General features: G+C 47.3%; 1 protein-coding gene across 2 annotated transcripts in view; it reads right to left on the bottom strand.

Moving 5' to 3' along the window:
- Positions 1-17,179, bottom strand: part of LOC133141713 (regulator of G-protein signaling 3-like) — a 117,712-nt gene that overhangs the window by 85,113 nt on the left and 15,420 nt on the right. For both annotated transcript variants that reach the window (XM_061262366.1, XM_061262365.1), the window contains 7 exons: positions 7,799-7,880; positions 7,054-7,159; positions 6,485-6,839; positions 5,503-5,542; positions 4,967-5,232; positions 3,572-3,655; positions 658-769 (listed from right to left, as the gene is read on the bottom strand). In XM_061262366.1, the coding sequence (XP_061118350.1) occupies positions 658-769; positions 3,572-3,655; positions 4,967-5,232; positions 5,503-5,542; positions 6,485-6,839; positions 7,054-7,159; positions 7,799-7,880 (1,045 nt within the window). The remainder of the gene's footprint in view (positions 1-657; positions 770-3,571; positions 3,656-4,966; positions 5,233-5,502; positions 5,543-6,484; positions 6,840-7,053; positions 7,160-7,798; positions 7,881-17,179) is intronic.

Raw genomic sequence — 17,179 nt, 5'->3', positions numbered from 1 at the left:
GAAAAGAGTGGCAAGCATAAATATTATCAGACAATATTGTCAAGGCAATAATACAATTTATTATAACATAAATATTTGCCTGATGATTTTCTTATTATAAATATAGATTTTTGTGAGACAATATTGTCAGATAATATTTATTCAGAGTGTGCTTGGCACAATTTTCTCATTCTTATTATCGGCTGTATGCACTTGCGGCAACTTGTATTGATTGAGCGCAACAATCCCATTTTCATTTCGCTTGGTAGAGGACAATTTCTTGTGCTTGTGAGCTGCATGTGTTCAGCTTGGCTAGGGTTGCCACTATGGGGACTGACTACACTGCAAAAAAACAAAAAAACAACCTATTATCTTGTCTTATATTTAGATTTAATATCTTATTTCTATTATTTTTTTAGCTAAATCGCCAATGCGCTGTGGCAGTTTTACTCATTTCAAGATTTGCCAGTGGGGTAAGATACTTATTTACTTGACAAGTGAAATTAACTTAAAAAGAAAATAAATCCTACTTCAGAGAAAAAAAATGAGATCTTAACTTTCATTACAAGACTAAAACACTTGATTAGACAGATTATTTTGCAGTGTACAGAGTCTCCCACTATTCCCACAACAACTCACTACGGGGACACACTACAGGGACTCACTACGGGGACTCACCGTCTTGCAGCCGGAGGTGCTGGAGGAACAGGGGGTTCTGTAGGACGTTGCACCGGCCCGGCTCGTCCTCACGAGTCACCAACATCAGGTCTGTGTAAACGAACACCGTCACCTGCAGGAGAGGGGCACAGGGAGGGGTCTGAGTCTGGGCAAGTCCCCACAAGTCCAGTCTGGTGTGAATCCAGCTTGTGTTGACTTTAAATAGGCTGCCCATATCCACTGTTATTCTGATGACACACACATTTCACACATACCCACAGGCACACACACATACACACATTTCACGTACACAGACACACACACTCACACACACACACACACACACACACACACACACACACTCACACACACACACACACACTCACACACACACACACTCACACACACACACTCACACACACACACTCACACACACACACTCACACACACACACTCACACACACACTCACACACACACACACACACACACACACACAGACACACACACTCACACACACACACACACACACACTCACACACTCACACACACACACACACACACACACACTCACACTCACACACACACACACACAGCCAGAGAGCGGGCAGAAGGCTGAGAGGGAAATGTCATTTGCACAATTTAAAAAAAGAAAAAAGAAAAAAAAACAAGAAAAGACTTTTAATATTTCAAAGGCCCTTTGGTGAAGTAAAAATGAGGTGCATGTTATCTCTCTGCATGGCTGATCTGACACCCAGCCTCACTTATTCATGGCTTTTACTCATTATGGGTCTGTTGGTAGTCTCTCTGTTATCTTTAGCACTTGGGGGTGAGAGACTTGCGAAGGGGGGCAAGATAGACAGCCACGTTCCCCTCCCCTCGGAGCGAAGAGGTTATGGCATGGTAGTTTAGGGTCGACTGGGCGGGAGGGAACTGTCAGCCCCTCCACACCAGTTTCCTTCCTGTTCTGGGTTGGACTCTTGGTGGAGTTGCTGGTGTCCGCCTGGCAACAGTGACGGTCGAGATGGACCTGCTCTTCCACCTGAACATAGGGTAGGCTGCACCTCCACCATAAGGAGGGATTTTCACTTTCAGGGGATACTTAAGGGGGATCGTCACTCTTACTCCCTTACAAATGCAAACAGGATGTACCTATATGCTATTATTACACCTAAAGGTGGACCTTCACTCTCACTCCCTGCTGGTACATCTGATCCAAACAGAGTGCTGGCCCATGTTCATACAGGCCCCAGAGAGACAGGGTCTGGCCCATATAGATACAGGCCCAGAGAGACAGGGTCAGGCTCATATAGATACAGGCCCAGAGAGACAGGGTCAGGCCCTTATAGATACAGGCCCATAGAGACAGGGACCCAGAGGGAACACTATCGTCTATCGTCTTTTGTCCAAAAAGTGACACAATTAAGCATGTGTTTTAATCGTTGAAATGGATGACGAATAGGATACATATGCAAAATATGAAGAAATAATTTTAAAATGTATGTACTAAGCCTTTTGCAATGATTTCCAGGCACACATATGACGCATTCTGCCCAGGAAACATGCGGTGTATGCATGAAACTGGCACACAGGGCTGGTGAGTCATTGCAAGATGCGCTTCTCTCCTTAATGCATATGCATTTAAGGGAGGATCGGGCAAATAAAGGGCGGAGATGTTATAAGTGTGGCTGACTATGTCTTCCAGTGAATTTACTAAAGTTGACTTAATTAACCAGGGTAAAATAGTATGTGAAATTTCTCTGCCTCTATAGAGCAGACGTAAACCGAGGCGCAAGACAGAGACACAGATCTAGGCTTTGAAGATGCACTGAAATAATCTTTGCAACAAGAATCACACTATTTCAACTCCCAGAGCAAGGAATCATCGAACAGACTATAAATCGTAAATATTTATCAAAGGTTGCAGTCAAACCATAATTAAGGCTGGGTGTTTGTCACAGAAAATATTTACAAGATAATTTAATTTATGTAATTTAATTAAATTTCATGCAAAATAGTTGGAAATGACTGAAATAGTATGCTCAAGCGTAGGGACAGTAACTGAAGTTTTAAAAAATCAGTGTTGCCCTTAGTAAAAAAATATTATTATTACACTGAAGAACCACACATCTTTCATCATCAGACAGGGAGGGGATGTTTTTAGAATTATAGACAATTTGTCAAAGAAATGTATTTCTTATTTTGGAGTATTTGTACAATACCCCTCCCCACCTCCCTCCCTTTCACAATGGGCTCAGGCCAGCCTCCTCTGTAGCGGAAATAAGAACAGACAGATATGACAAAAGGAAATACCGCAACAATTCTTTTCTGTTTCTGCCTCAGACATTTCCCCCCGCAATCCACCTACAACCCCCCCCCCACGCGTTAATTTGCCAAGCCGAGAATACCTTCAAACAGCGAATGAGCCCCCAAGTGCCCCTGCGGTAAGTCCTCCCGCCTCCAGGGACCCCCCCCCCCAGACCAGCTCGCCCCGCTCACACCCTGCTCTAGCTCTGCATGCAACACCTCTGGCGGCCGAGCAGCCAGTTTCACACCCAGTCGGGTCTCAGTGGCCACACGAGCACAGCACTCTCCTGAGCTGCTTCACACGCGCTCCTCTGGGCCCGGCTGGGGTCTCAGTGGCCCCACGAGCACAGCACTCTCGTGAGCTGCTTCACACGCGCTCCTCTGGGCCCGGCTGGGGTCTCTGTTTATTTGATTTATGATTTCCTGTGATAGGTGGGCACCCTCACACACAGACAGAGGTACACACACACCTGTTTTACCCTGTGTGCCATCTCATTACCGTCGTATGCTCTTCCTCCTGTGATCCTATTCTCAATGACACTCCGTCACGGACCCCTAACGTTTCACCTGGCTCACAGTGATCCCTTTCCCCAAAACCTCAGCATTCCCCTATGCCTCCCTTCCCCTCACCTTGATGGACAGGTGCTTGTTCTCGTGCAGGATGATCTCCTCGGACAATATGAGGGACCGGGTCGGGCTGCACAGGTCCAGAGGCTAGAGGACAGAACAAGACAAACGTAAAAAATCTAAAAATAAAACACTAAAACATCACCGTTCTCACCATTCTGTCTCTCTTCAGCGGCGTGCCTCACGGACACACCACAGTCCGTCTGAAAATCACACACGAGCATACCTGCACCATTTTGGCTTGTAGGTTGTCCATGCTGTATGCTGACATGAAAGGACAAAAAAACACAAGGCTACAGAGCAATCTTCCTGACAGTGTGAGATATTGACTCAGTAGTGAATGCGAGCAGCAGGGGGTCTGTCTTATAAAGGTGCGTGTACAGAGCTCAGAACCGCAGCGACAGGAAGCTACATCTTTTTTAGGAGAGCGAACAAAGCAACAGACCTCCACTCTTTCTTTTTTTCTATCTCTCCTTTCTGCATCTCATGAGTGGGCAGAGGGGGGCTGCACAGCCTGTGAACAGGAAGTGTCAGTGGTGGGGCGTTAAGCCTCTGAAGGTGTAAGTCTTCTCATCGTGCAGAAGGGCCTGAAATAAGCCCACACACACACCCACATGCACACACACACACACACACACACACTTTTGATGATACTACAGGTATTATGCGCACACACACACAAACACAGTGTCTCTTTCTCCTGTGATAATCCCCTGTGACCAAATCTCCCAGCGCTTAGGACACATTTACAGCCGTCTGCAGTACCACAGATTGACAGCGAGATCACAAAAGCACTAAATAAATCTGGAGAAGAGCACCCCCAGCGGTAAAAGCCTGAGACCCTCACACTGTCCTCCCGTGAGCGAAATCATCACACAGTCAGACTGCACTGACAGACATGAAACTATCTCTTCTCTAAAATGGTTCCTCTGCGTAGGGTCCATACACAGTGTTCTCAGCAAGACCTCGCTGAGGTCTGTGAAACAACTCAAGGACATACTGGACAAGCTCAAGCTCGGTTTTGAAACAGCTGGTAGCTGGTTGACCAGTTCAGACAAGCTCCCAGGCCGACAGGGTTTACCTGGTTGACTACTTCAGACTAGCACCCAACTCGACATGATTTGACCAGCTCAAGCTATGTTTTGAAACCAGCTACCAGCTCAGAAAAGCTACCAGCACTAACTGTTTGACCAGCTCATACCCAGCTAGATCAGCTTTATGACCATCTTCACTCAGTTTTCAAGCTGGTCAAGCTGGCATAGCTGGATTTTGCAGCAGGGGGTTAATCTGTAGCTCAGCAGTCTTGTATACATCTTGCTTTATTTTCACACTTTAGGAAACTCATTTTCCCAGCATGCCTCCACACAGTCGGACAGAAGAGTGGGCATGGTCTCCTACCTGCACAAAGATGGGGAAGATGAGGATTTTGGGAGCCAGCTTGACGTAGGTGCCGTAGTTGGCGTGCGGAGAGTGGGAGCGGACGATGGTGCAGTTCTGGTAGTTTGCGTAGTTGAGGTTCTGCGGGTGGCCCGTAGGGGCCGCCATTTTGGAGGTCTTGCTGTTGTGGGAGCGTCTCAGAAAGGACGTCCTGCCCTGGAGACCCCCGCCGCTGCTGCTGCCACCCTGCTGGACACCGCCGGGAGGGCGGGTGTGGTACATCCTCCCTGTTGGTCAGAGAGGCCCCTGGACCTTATAGCTCATTGCTGTGTGTTTTAAACCTTAAAGGATAACCCGGCACCCACTGAACCCCAATCACAGAACAGAAGTGCACATACACACATACATACACAGGCATGCACACACATTCACATACGCATACACACACAAATACGCACATACACATATGCACACACAAATATACAGACACATATGCACACAAATACACGCACAAATACACACACACACACACACACACAGTCCAGAAGCACACTTACCGAGTGTAGCATGGTTATCCTGATATACAGGCCTCAGGAGCTGAAGGGAAAGAAATGAACATACAGTACATATCATTACAGGCACGGCATGCTGTTAAAAACCCCTCAATCCTCCCGCTCCCGGCCCCCTCGCTGAGTCTGTATACACTGTCCCTACCAGAGGACGCTAAAGCTCAACATTCATTACTGACAGGACGGCTGATGACCAGTCATCCTTCCGGTGTCACCCAGGGAACCCCCTCCCCACGCAAACATCATCTCCCTCCTGTCATGTCTATGCGCTAGGGGTGGGGACGCCCATTTTGTGACACACAGAAGTGGGTCACCAACACACTGTGGTGACCCCCACCCCCCCAGCCTGTGTTACCCTGCAGGGGACGTGCCATGACTGTTACAAAAGCCCTCGGTATGAATCCCCCCACCCCACTACTGCCGCCCCCCCCCCCCACCCTCTACCCCCATACCCCCACCGCTTGCCCCTGCTGCAACTCTCCACCATTTCAAAATAAGAGTCAACATAACTTGACTTTACTTCATTAATTCCTTTAATTTTCCAGTAGTGCACTGCTTATTTGTGGTAAGTTTGGGCTAACAACATTCCCTGACCAGCGACTGCAAGCACAACAGCTGTAAAACATGCAGGCTAACGTGCCATGCAAGAACTTTAATAAAATCAGCGCTTTTATTCCCAAAACTAACATCCATTAAAAATGGGTGATGTAGTTTATTAAGGTGTGCTGTTACCTGGGTGATATAGTTCAGTAAGGTGTGCTGTTACCTGGGTGATGTATTTCAGTAAGGTGTGCTGTTACCTGGGTGATGTATTTCAGTAAGGTGTGCTGTTACCTGGGTGATGTATTTCAGTAAGGTGTGCTGTTACCTGGGTGACGTAGTTCAGTAAGGTGTGCTGTTACCTGGGTGATGTAGTTCAGTAAGGCGTGCTGTTACCTGGGTGATGTAGTTCAGTAAGGTGTGCTCTTACCTGGCTTCCTGGGTTGATGGGGGCCAGGATGATGTAGTTCTTGTCTCCGGTGGGCGAGGTCACGCGGGTGCCCTTCAGCGTCTGCGTGCGGGCTTTGGCCTCGCTGTCGTCCCGTCTCTCGCCCCAGGCTCTCCCCCCGCCCCCCTCGCTCCCGTTGGGCAGGCCTCGCCGGGCCTGTCTGTTCTGCGCGGGGAGGGGGGGCACCGGGGGGGTGTGGTCCCTCCTCCGGGCGGGGGGCGACGGCGCGTCGTAGTGCGGCGGCTTGTAGGACGGCCTGTGGATCAGGCCTTCAAACTGGGGCTTAGCTGCAGGACCAGTACGCCACACTACCACTGTGATCTCATTCGGACTGTTTCTGTGTGTGCGTACGTGTGTGTGCGTGTGTGTGCGTGAGTGTGTGTGAGTGTGCGTGCGTGCATATGTGTATGTGTATGTGTGTGTGTGGGGAGCAAAAACAGGACAGAAGAGAAGACAGCTAAGATTAACGTGAGGGACTCTTATTTTGAAAATCCTGCTATATTAGAAAAATAACTGTAGGTAAGTTGCCTTGTTGAGAGGGTGTGGCTCACCTGATAGCATGGGCGAGGTCCACACACTTCCACTGCTCTACAGCCTGGCTGTTCAGCTGCAGAACAGTGTCCAACTGCTGCAGTCCTGCCTGATCCGCTGGCCCACCTGGACACACCAGTTCACAGGAAACAGAAACTCAAAACACCGTCACACACAGCAAACTGGAACTCCCCATACCATTACACCCAGGAAACATGAACTCAACATAGCATGCCACACAGGAAACAGGAATCCAACATAGCAAGCCACACAGGAAACAGGAATCCAACATAGCATGCCACACAGGAAACAGGAATCCAACATAGCATGCCACACAGCATGCCACACAGGAAACAGGAACTCAACATGGTGGCCTGTAGTATAGTGGTTAAGGTGCACGACTGAGACTCGCAAGGTCGGTGGTTCAAATCCCAGTGTAGCCACAATAAGATTTGCACAGCCATTGGGCCCTTGAGCAAGGCCCTTATCCCTGCATTGCTCCAAGGGAGGATTGTCTCCTCCTTAAATAAGTCAATTGAAGGCTAAACATGTTTAAGACAGTGGAAGGATGTATTTAAATCATTTAATTTTAGTCACTTGACTAATTAAGTTGATTTGTCTGCAACCCAAAAGCCGGGTTGTGTGTATCATTCTAAAAGCAGAGAGAAGCACACATGCATTCATATATACATACATACATGCACGAATGTACACATACGCGCAGACATACACACACACACACAGAAAGGTGACACAGTCTCTTGCCTGGATCCACAGCCTGGACTCGCACTGGGGAGTCGGAGCAGATGGTGAATCCGTAGCCTTCCTTTCCTCGAAGGATGGTCACCTGGGAAACACAGGTCATGTGACCATCACTGCACTGCCACCTACTGGTGAAGAGCCCAAACAGCATGTCACACGTATAGAGCCCATACCAGCACATACACACACATATGCGCACACACAAACAGACCCAAATACGCAAGCACACACACACACACACACACACACATACATACACACACATACATATACACATACACATACACATACACATGCACGCATGTACACATGCACATGTGCATACACAGACACATACATGCATGCTTGCAATCACACAGACATAGAGACAAGTCACAGGCACATACTAACACACACACACACACACACACACACACACGCAGACAAATCACTAACACAGGCACATACTAACACACACACACAGACAAATCACTAACACAGGCTCATACTAACACACACACACACACAGACAAATCACTAACACGCACACACTAACACACATACACACTTGGGCAATCCAGCTCCTGGCACATCCACTCATCTAAGTAGTGACACTCATCTGTCTAAATCTCTGTGGAAAAAACTCAACTGAGTAACAGCTTAAACAGGACTTCCACAAAGGCCCAAACCCTGCTGGAGGTGTTTTAAACTCTCACATTTTCACATTTCTCACATATTAGACATGGGTTTCAGACATACCATGTTGTGCGCAGGAGTTCAGAGCAGCGAATGTCTCTTTCAGCCCATGAAAGTAGCTGTAACTGACAGTCTGGGTTCTGTCCAAGGAGGCCCAGATGCTAGCCGCTAAAGCAGCTATACGTGAGAGCAGCCAAGTACACAGTTTCTCCCCAAACACGTGATGTCACCAGCTGCTTCCATTCTGCCACACAACGCACAGGCCAAGCTCCCACAGACATGAGTAGGAGGATGACACTTCAGCTGGAGCTTCAGCAAGCAGACTGGGCGGTGCCTAATTGGCCAGCAGGGGCCACTAAAGACCAATGAGTAATGGATCCCCGGCAACTGAACTCACAATAACCTTGGTTCCACCAATCACGTGTGTCCATTCATACACTGCTCTAAGCAATGATTCAAGGGACGGAACTCAAGTATCAGAACATTCTTCGATACCAGAGCAGTATCAATCGATGTTTTTATCTACATCTACACTTTTTCAGTTGAAGTGGCCTGATTTCACAATTATAATAATTTAATGGGACCAAAAAAAATGTCAATGTGGCTCATTCTGCATAGCAAGCAGAGTGGAAAACAGATTCGAGTGCTCTCCATAGCTTGCTTTTCCAAAAAATAGTCCGAAAGATTGAAACAAAGCCCCCTTGCCAGGAGTCCATCCAGCAGCTGTACGCTCCTCCGCCAGCCAGAGATAATAACGCGACCCTGTCATGGAGGGTCATCGCTCCAGCGTCCGGCTGACGCCAGCGAGCTCGCGGTAGGATTTTTCCGTAATAATGTGGCGCAGTCTGTGCCAGAATGGACACCCCACGCCGGTCCAAACGGGCCGCTACATCTCCGCCTTTGTCTCCGGTCCCGCTCTCATGCTCTTCGGACCGGAACCAGCACCCAAAACTAATCACTAATTCGGCCCATTTAAAGAACCAGCAATATACACTCAGTGAGCACTTTACTGGGTATTTATCAGACTGATTTTTTAGACTTATTAAGTCTTCTGCTGCTGTAGCCTATCCACTAAGAGATTTTACAGGTTGTGTGTTTAGAGATGCTCTTCTGCATACCACTGTTGGAATGTGTGGTTATTCGTGTTACTGTCACTTTCCTGTCAGCTTTGACCAGTCTGGCCATTCTCCTCTGACCTCTCTCATTAACAACACGTTTCTGTCTGCAGAACTGCTGCTCACTGGATATTTTTAGTTTTTCACACCATTCTCTGCAAACTCTAGAGAATGTTGTGTGTGAAAATCCCAGATCAGCTATTTCTGAGATACTCAAATCAGGGTGTCTTGCATCGACGATCATTCCACGGTCAAAGTCACATTCTGTCCCCATTCTGACATTTGGTCTAAAAAACAGCTGAACTTCTTGACCAAATCTGCATTCTTTTATCCATTTAGTTACTGCCCCATGATTGGCTGACTAAATATTTGCATTGACAAGCTGGTGTACAGGCCTACCTAATACAGTGATCACTGAGTATATATGCCATTACCAAAGCAGCCGAATGTGCGGAGATACACTCACTGTGAGAGTCTGTTACACTCTCAGAAATAAAGGTACAAAAATAGCTAAAAACATTCAAATGCTTGTTGCTGGGGTGGTAGGTGCATAAAACCCCTAGCCAGCTATATAACTCATTTGTACAGGTTTTTTTCTTGGAAAACACACTCATTTGTCCCCAAAGAGAACATTACAGTACTTTCAGGGTAAATACTTTCTGGGAAATTGGATCCTTGAAGAACAAAGGAGTGAGAGTGAGAGTGTGACCAAGAGCTCTTCTCTCTCAGACTTCCTGTGGACTATGGTACAGGTGGAGGCTTCAGCAGAGATAGTTTATTGCATCGTGAGTATAGATCCAGGACCCTAAAGCAGAATCTTTGAGCAACACAGATACACAAATATCTATCACGTGTCACAGTGGTGTTCCATACATATGTATGCACACACAAAGGCACATGCACACACACACAAATCCATGTCATTGCAAGCAGCTATGAATTTAGAACAATGAGTTACTGCATAAATTCACATACACCGCAGACAATCGGTGATGATCAGTTGGAGAAGTGTTCAAAAAGTGAAATCCATTTTAAACATTTAAAAAAAGTTTTTAATAAAGTAACTGAAAAGGAAGAAACCAATTCCTTCAAAGCTCATTTAACACATCAGGGAGAAATCATTTTCATAATACAAAAAATGCACCGAATACTAAGAAAAGAATAGATGTCAAAAGATATAAACACGTCAATAATTTCCCGCACATAATAATGGCTTTGTGCAAGATCACTGACTGCAGTTTTATCGCGGGGAACCAGAGGCTCACACAGCTGATTAGCTCGGAGCAGTCAGGCTTAAGAACTGACTGAGGGGAAGTTCTTTCACACTTTATTCAACGGGATGATACGATTTTCTATCCTAACTCATCATAAACTCAGCAGGGAGACATTAAGGACAACTCTATTCAAGATTCCAAAATTATCACTGAAGATTTTCCTCCGTGAAAGGAAATAGTTCTCTGCCCACAGGGAAATCTGCAACTACTAGGCTCATAACTTTCAGTCAGAGGTGAATATTTGCATTTCTTTGCATACAGTAGCCTATGTTGGTGTGTATAGTTACCTAACAGCTATAAACACATGCATTATAAATAAAAACAAGCTGATTTTAAGTTTGGCTGACGGCACACCCGGGAGAGCTGAAGAGAGCTCAAAGTTGTGTGCGATCGCAGAAATATCCTAAACCACAACTTGTGAATCCATCGCCCGGCCGAACCCGTGGAGATTCCAGGACGGGTGGCCATGGCAGTCAGATTTAACGCTGGCCTGTCAGCGCTTTGTCTGAAGCCCCTCCACATGATCTGTGACCTCATTACAGCGCCAGGGGGTTGCCGCCGACAACCGTGCGGCCAGAGAGAGGCTCTTATTAATCGGCGCGTTGCCGCAGAGACGGCGGTGGTTGATAGGGGAGAGGTGGGGAGGCCGTGCTCTCTGTCAGAACCCGGCGGGGAGGCCGTGGGTTTTGTGGGTACCAAGGGATACCTTGGCAGCTCGGAGTGGGAACCCAGTCAGAAATGAGTAAAACCTCTGGGACCGTCAGCTGGGGCCCGTGTCTCCAGGGAACGGCGCTCAGTCGTCGTTGGCGACTGGGAGACGGAGCGCTTGTTTGAACAGCGGGGATGAAATCGCAACTGGAGCGCAGAGCAGCGTCGGAACGAGCAGCCCCTGAGAAACCCATGGCCAGGCAGGTGTCCGGCAGAATGATCTCAGAACTGGAGTCCGCCAAGTTTACATCGGAGCGAAGCATCTTCTTCTCTCTCTCGCTCTCTCACTCTCTCTCGCTCACTCACACTCTGACACACTCTCTCACTCTCACACACTCACTCACACACTCTCTCACACACTCACTCTCTCACACTCTCACTCTCTCACACTCTCACACTCTCACTCTCTCACACACTCTCTCACACACTCACTCTCTCACACTCTCACTCTCTCACACTCTCACACTCTCACTCTCTCACACACTCTCTCACACACTCACTCTCTCACACTCTCACTCTCTCACACTCTCACACTCTCACTCTCTCACACAGTCTCTCACACACTCTCTCACACACTCTCACACACTCACTCTCTCACACTCTCACTCTCTCACACTCTCACACTCTCACTCTCTCACACACTCTCTCACACACTCACACTCTCACACACTCACTCTCTCACACTCTCACACTCTCACTCTCTCACACTCTCACACTCTCACTCTCTCACACTCTCACTCTCTCACACACTCACTCTCTCACACTCTCACACACTCTCTCACACACTCACACTCTCTCACTCTCACACACTCACTCACACACTCACTCTCTCACACTCTCACTCTCTCACACTCTCACACTCTCACTCTCTCACACTCTCACACTCTCACACTCTCACTCTCTCACACACTCACTCTCTCACACTCTCACACACTCACTCACACACTCACACTCTCTCACTCTCACACACTCACTCACACACTCTCTCACACACTCACTCTCTCACACACTCACTCTCTCACACTCTCACACACTCTCTCACACACTCACACTCTCTCACTCTCACACACTCACTCACACACACTCTCACACACTCACTCTCTCACACTCTCACACTCTCACACTCTCACTCTCTCACACTCTCACACTCTCACTCTCTCACACTCTCACTCTCTCACACACTCACTCTCTCACACTCTCACACACTCTCTCACACACTCACACTCTCTCACTCTCACACACTCACTCACACACTCTCTCACACTCTCACTCTCTCACACACTCACTCTCTCACACTCTCACACACTCTCTCACACACTCACACTCTCTCACTCTCACACACTCACTCACACACTCTCTCACACACTCACTCTCTCACACTCTCACTCTCTCACACTCTCACACTCTCACTCTCTCACTCTCTCACACAGTCTCTCACACACTCTCACACTCTCACTCTCTCACACTCTCACTCTCTCACTCTCTCACACACTCTCTCACACACTCACACTCTCACACACTCACTCTCTCACACTCTCACACTCTCACTCTCTCACACTCTCACACTCTCACTCTCTCACACTCTCACTCTCTCACACACTCACTCTCTCACACTCTCACACTCTCACTCTCTCACACAGTCTCTCACACACTCTCTCACACACTCACTCACACACTCTCACACACTCACTCTCTCACACTCTCACTCTCTCACACTCTCACTCTCTCACACACTCTCTCACACACTCACTCACACACTCACTCTCTCACACTCTCACTCTCTCACTCTCTCACTCTCTCACACTCTCACACTCTCACTCTCTCACTCACTCTCTCACACTCAGACACTCTCACTCTCTCACACTCTCACTCACACACTCTCTCACACTCTCACTCTCTCACACACTCACTCTCTCACACTCTCACACACTCTCTCACACACTCACACTCTCTCACTCTCACACACTCACTCACACACTCTCTCACACACTCACTCTCTCACACTCTCACACTCTCACTCTCTCACACAGTCTCTCACACACTCTCTCACACACTCTCACACTCTCACTCTCTCACACTCTCACACTCTCACTCTCTCACACACTCTCTCACACACTCACACTCTCACACACTCACTCTCTCACACTCTCACACTCTCACTCTCTCACACTCTCACACTCTCACACACTCACTCTCTCACACTCTCACACTCTCACACACTCACTCTCTCACACTCTCACACTCTCACTCTCTCACACAGTCTCTCACACACTCTCTCACACACTCACTCACACACTCTCACACACTCACTCTCTCACACTCTCACTCTCTCACACTCTCACACTCTCACTCTCTCACACTCTCACACTCTCACTCTCTCACACACTCTCTCACACACTCACTCACACACTCACTCTCTCACACTCTCACTCTCTCACTCTCTCACACTCTCACTCTCTCACACTCTCACACTCTCACTCTCTCACACACTCTCTCACACACTCACACACTCACTCTCTCACACTCTCACTCTCTCACACTCTCACTCTCTCACACACTCACTCTCTCACACTTTCACTCTCTCACACACTCTCTCACTCTCTCACACACTCACTCACTCACTCTCTCACACTCAGACACTCTCTCACTCTCTCACTCTCACTCGCTCACTCTCTCACACTCTCACTCTCTCACACTCTCACTCTCTCACACACTCTCTCACACTCTCACTCTCTCACACACTCTCTCACACACACACTCACTCTCTCACTCTCTCACACTCTCACACTCTCACTCTCTTACACACTCACTCTCTCACACTCTCACTCTCACACTCTCTCTCTCACTCATTCTCTCACACTCGCTCTCGCACACTCTCTCAATTTTTTTTCAATTCAATTTGATTTATTGGAATCACAAAGCATTACATTTCATATTGGCCCCCCTACTCCTAAGCATCCCACTCTCTCAACTCACTCTCCTCCTCCCTCAGTCTTTCCATCCAAGCCTCCCTCTCCCTCTCACACACATTCTCTCATCCCTCTCTCTTTCATTCCTCTCTCAGTTCAATTCACAGGCTTCATTTCCTTCACATATACCAGCTACATATTGCCAAAGCATAGCAAAACAATCAACTAATTAACAAATACAAAACAATAAGCCACTCAAATCTTGACTGACATCAACAACTGCATTAAAATAAAAGCTGCTTCACCAAAGCAAATCTCTTTTCTCTCTAAATTATTTCTTTCTTTCTTTGACAGTTGTGAGGATAGCTTCAGGGAGGTAACACACTCATGAGAGATTAAACCTCAGATTCAATTAAAACCGAAAATTTATCCTGAGGGTAAAATGCCTCTACATTATTCCATCACCATGTTACAATTCAGTCAGCACAGAATTCAATCAAAACCTATGAACAAACGCAAGAGAGAAATCCCATACACGAGGAACCCGTCTGTGAGATGAAACGGCTGCTACAATTGAATCTGAGGGGCAAGACAATACACTGTTTCCAGGTCAGTCATTGAGACCACACAGTGCATTTCCTTGTTTTTCTTGTTTGTTTGTTTTATTGTTTTTAGTTTCCACCACGAAAACTGTCCCTCATAAAGCCTAAGAGCTTGAATTTGAGAACAGATGAACAGTAACATTCACACTCAGCAGTAACGGGGGCACGTTGATATTTTGGAGTGCCGCAGAACTGCACAAAACCTGCTTGCGCCACGTAGCAGGCCAAACGTTCTCATCTCCATTGTGCAGCACGTCCATAAGACGGATGGAAAGGAAATGGTTGGCATTTATTGGCAGCCATTTTGTACAGGCAGAGTTTGACCTGTGAGCATGGGAAGGTCAGAGTAGGGTAGGTGGGCATGGGCAACCATCAACTTCCACAAGCAAATCAATTGTGTCGATTCACTCAGTTTTGCAACCATTGTTGTGTAGTATATAGCCTAGCAGTGGAGAACAACAGCTTCACTTTGGGGAAACGCACTGCCAGTTTAGGCTAACAACATTCCCACGCCAAGCGCAACAGCTATAAAACATGCAGGTTAATGTGCCATCCAAGAATTGTCATAAAATCACAGCTTTTATTCCCAAAACTAACATCCATTAAAAATCCACAAAGCATGCAATTACAAAACTAAAGTGATTAGATAATAAAAACTGCTGGATGGAAAAGGAAGGGAGGCTGATTTTTAACCAGGACCCTAAATCAGACACGCCCTCCTCTCACGCACACACACACACACACACACACACACACACACACGCGCACATGCACACACACTCACACACACACACACACACACACATACGGACATACAAACACATAAAAGCACACACATGAAGCAAAACACACAGGCACAGGCACAAATAATCACATACACAGACATACACACACACACACAAATACAAACATGCATTTCATTCTCCCTCTCTCTCATTTTCTAACCCACTCTTCAGGATTCAGAGAACTGCAAGAACATTGGCTCTTTTTCCCCTCATTGACTCATTTTAATTCACGTCACTGCAAATTCCTTTTTGCACCGAAAACACATTTTGCATCCTCTTATGAAGGCATACCCACACAATAATACAAGAAGACATCATTATACACTCGTACATCATCATATGTAGACACATCACTGGTCAGGCACATAGGACCATACACAAAAGCATCTTCATACTGAAATACACCACGACTTAGATACACATCATACAGGGACACAGCACCTAACATGGACACACATCATCATATGGGGACACAGCACCTAACATGGACACACATCATCATATTACATTACATTACATTATTGGCATTTGGCAGACGCTCTTATCCAGAGCGACGTACAACAAAGTGCATACCCATAACCAGGGATAAGTTCGCTGAAAGACCCTAGAGGTAAGTACAATTGCAACTGCAACTGCAAAATCATATGGGGACACAGCACCTAACATGGACACACATCATCATATGGGGACACAGCACCTAACATGGACACACATCATCATACAGGGAAACATCATCATACGGGGACACAGCACCTAACATGTACACACATCGTCACACGGGGACACTGCACCTAACATGAACACACATCATCATACAGGGACACAGCACCTTACATAGACACATCATCATACTCACACCAGAGAAGCAGTACCACACAGAGACACACCGACATAGCTCAACACACACAACACAAGCACAGAATTAGCTTAACTTAATTAACTTATACTCTCAATACTGTCTCCACACCCTCAACCACAGCAATGGCACACAAACTCCCCAGCAGGGATATACAGCAAACATTCAACATCACAGAAATCAAACAGCGCTGCACCTACACCCACCAACTCAACCCCTTAAACCCCCACCCCTCTTCCTCCCTGGTCCCCTGGAGCTCATGGGACAAACCTGCGGCAGTTTGCGGCCCTGACAGACCCTGGAGAGACTCTGGGTGGCGTGCATCTCTGCTGCTCCACTGTCCCAGGCAGGTAAACGCGTGTGTGTGTGCGCGCGCAGAATGACAGGAGGACTGGACGGCCGTTTCACGTGCCTCTCCCCCGGCTCCAGAGCAGACTGCACTTGGCCTTCCTGCTCATGG

This window comes from Conger conger, chromosome 12 (genome assembly GCF_963514075.1).
Source record: "Conger conger chromosome 12, fConCon1.1, whole genome shotgun sequence".
Lineage (NCBI taxonomy): Eukaryota > Metazoa > Chordata > Actinopteri > Anguilliformes > Congridae > Conger > Conger conger.
The sequence above is the reverse complement of the archived record's forward strand: the minus strand, read 5'-3'. Positions and strand labels throughout refer to the sequence as shown.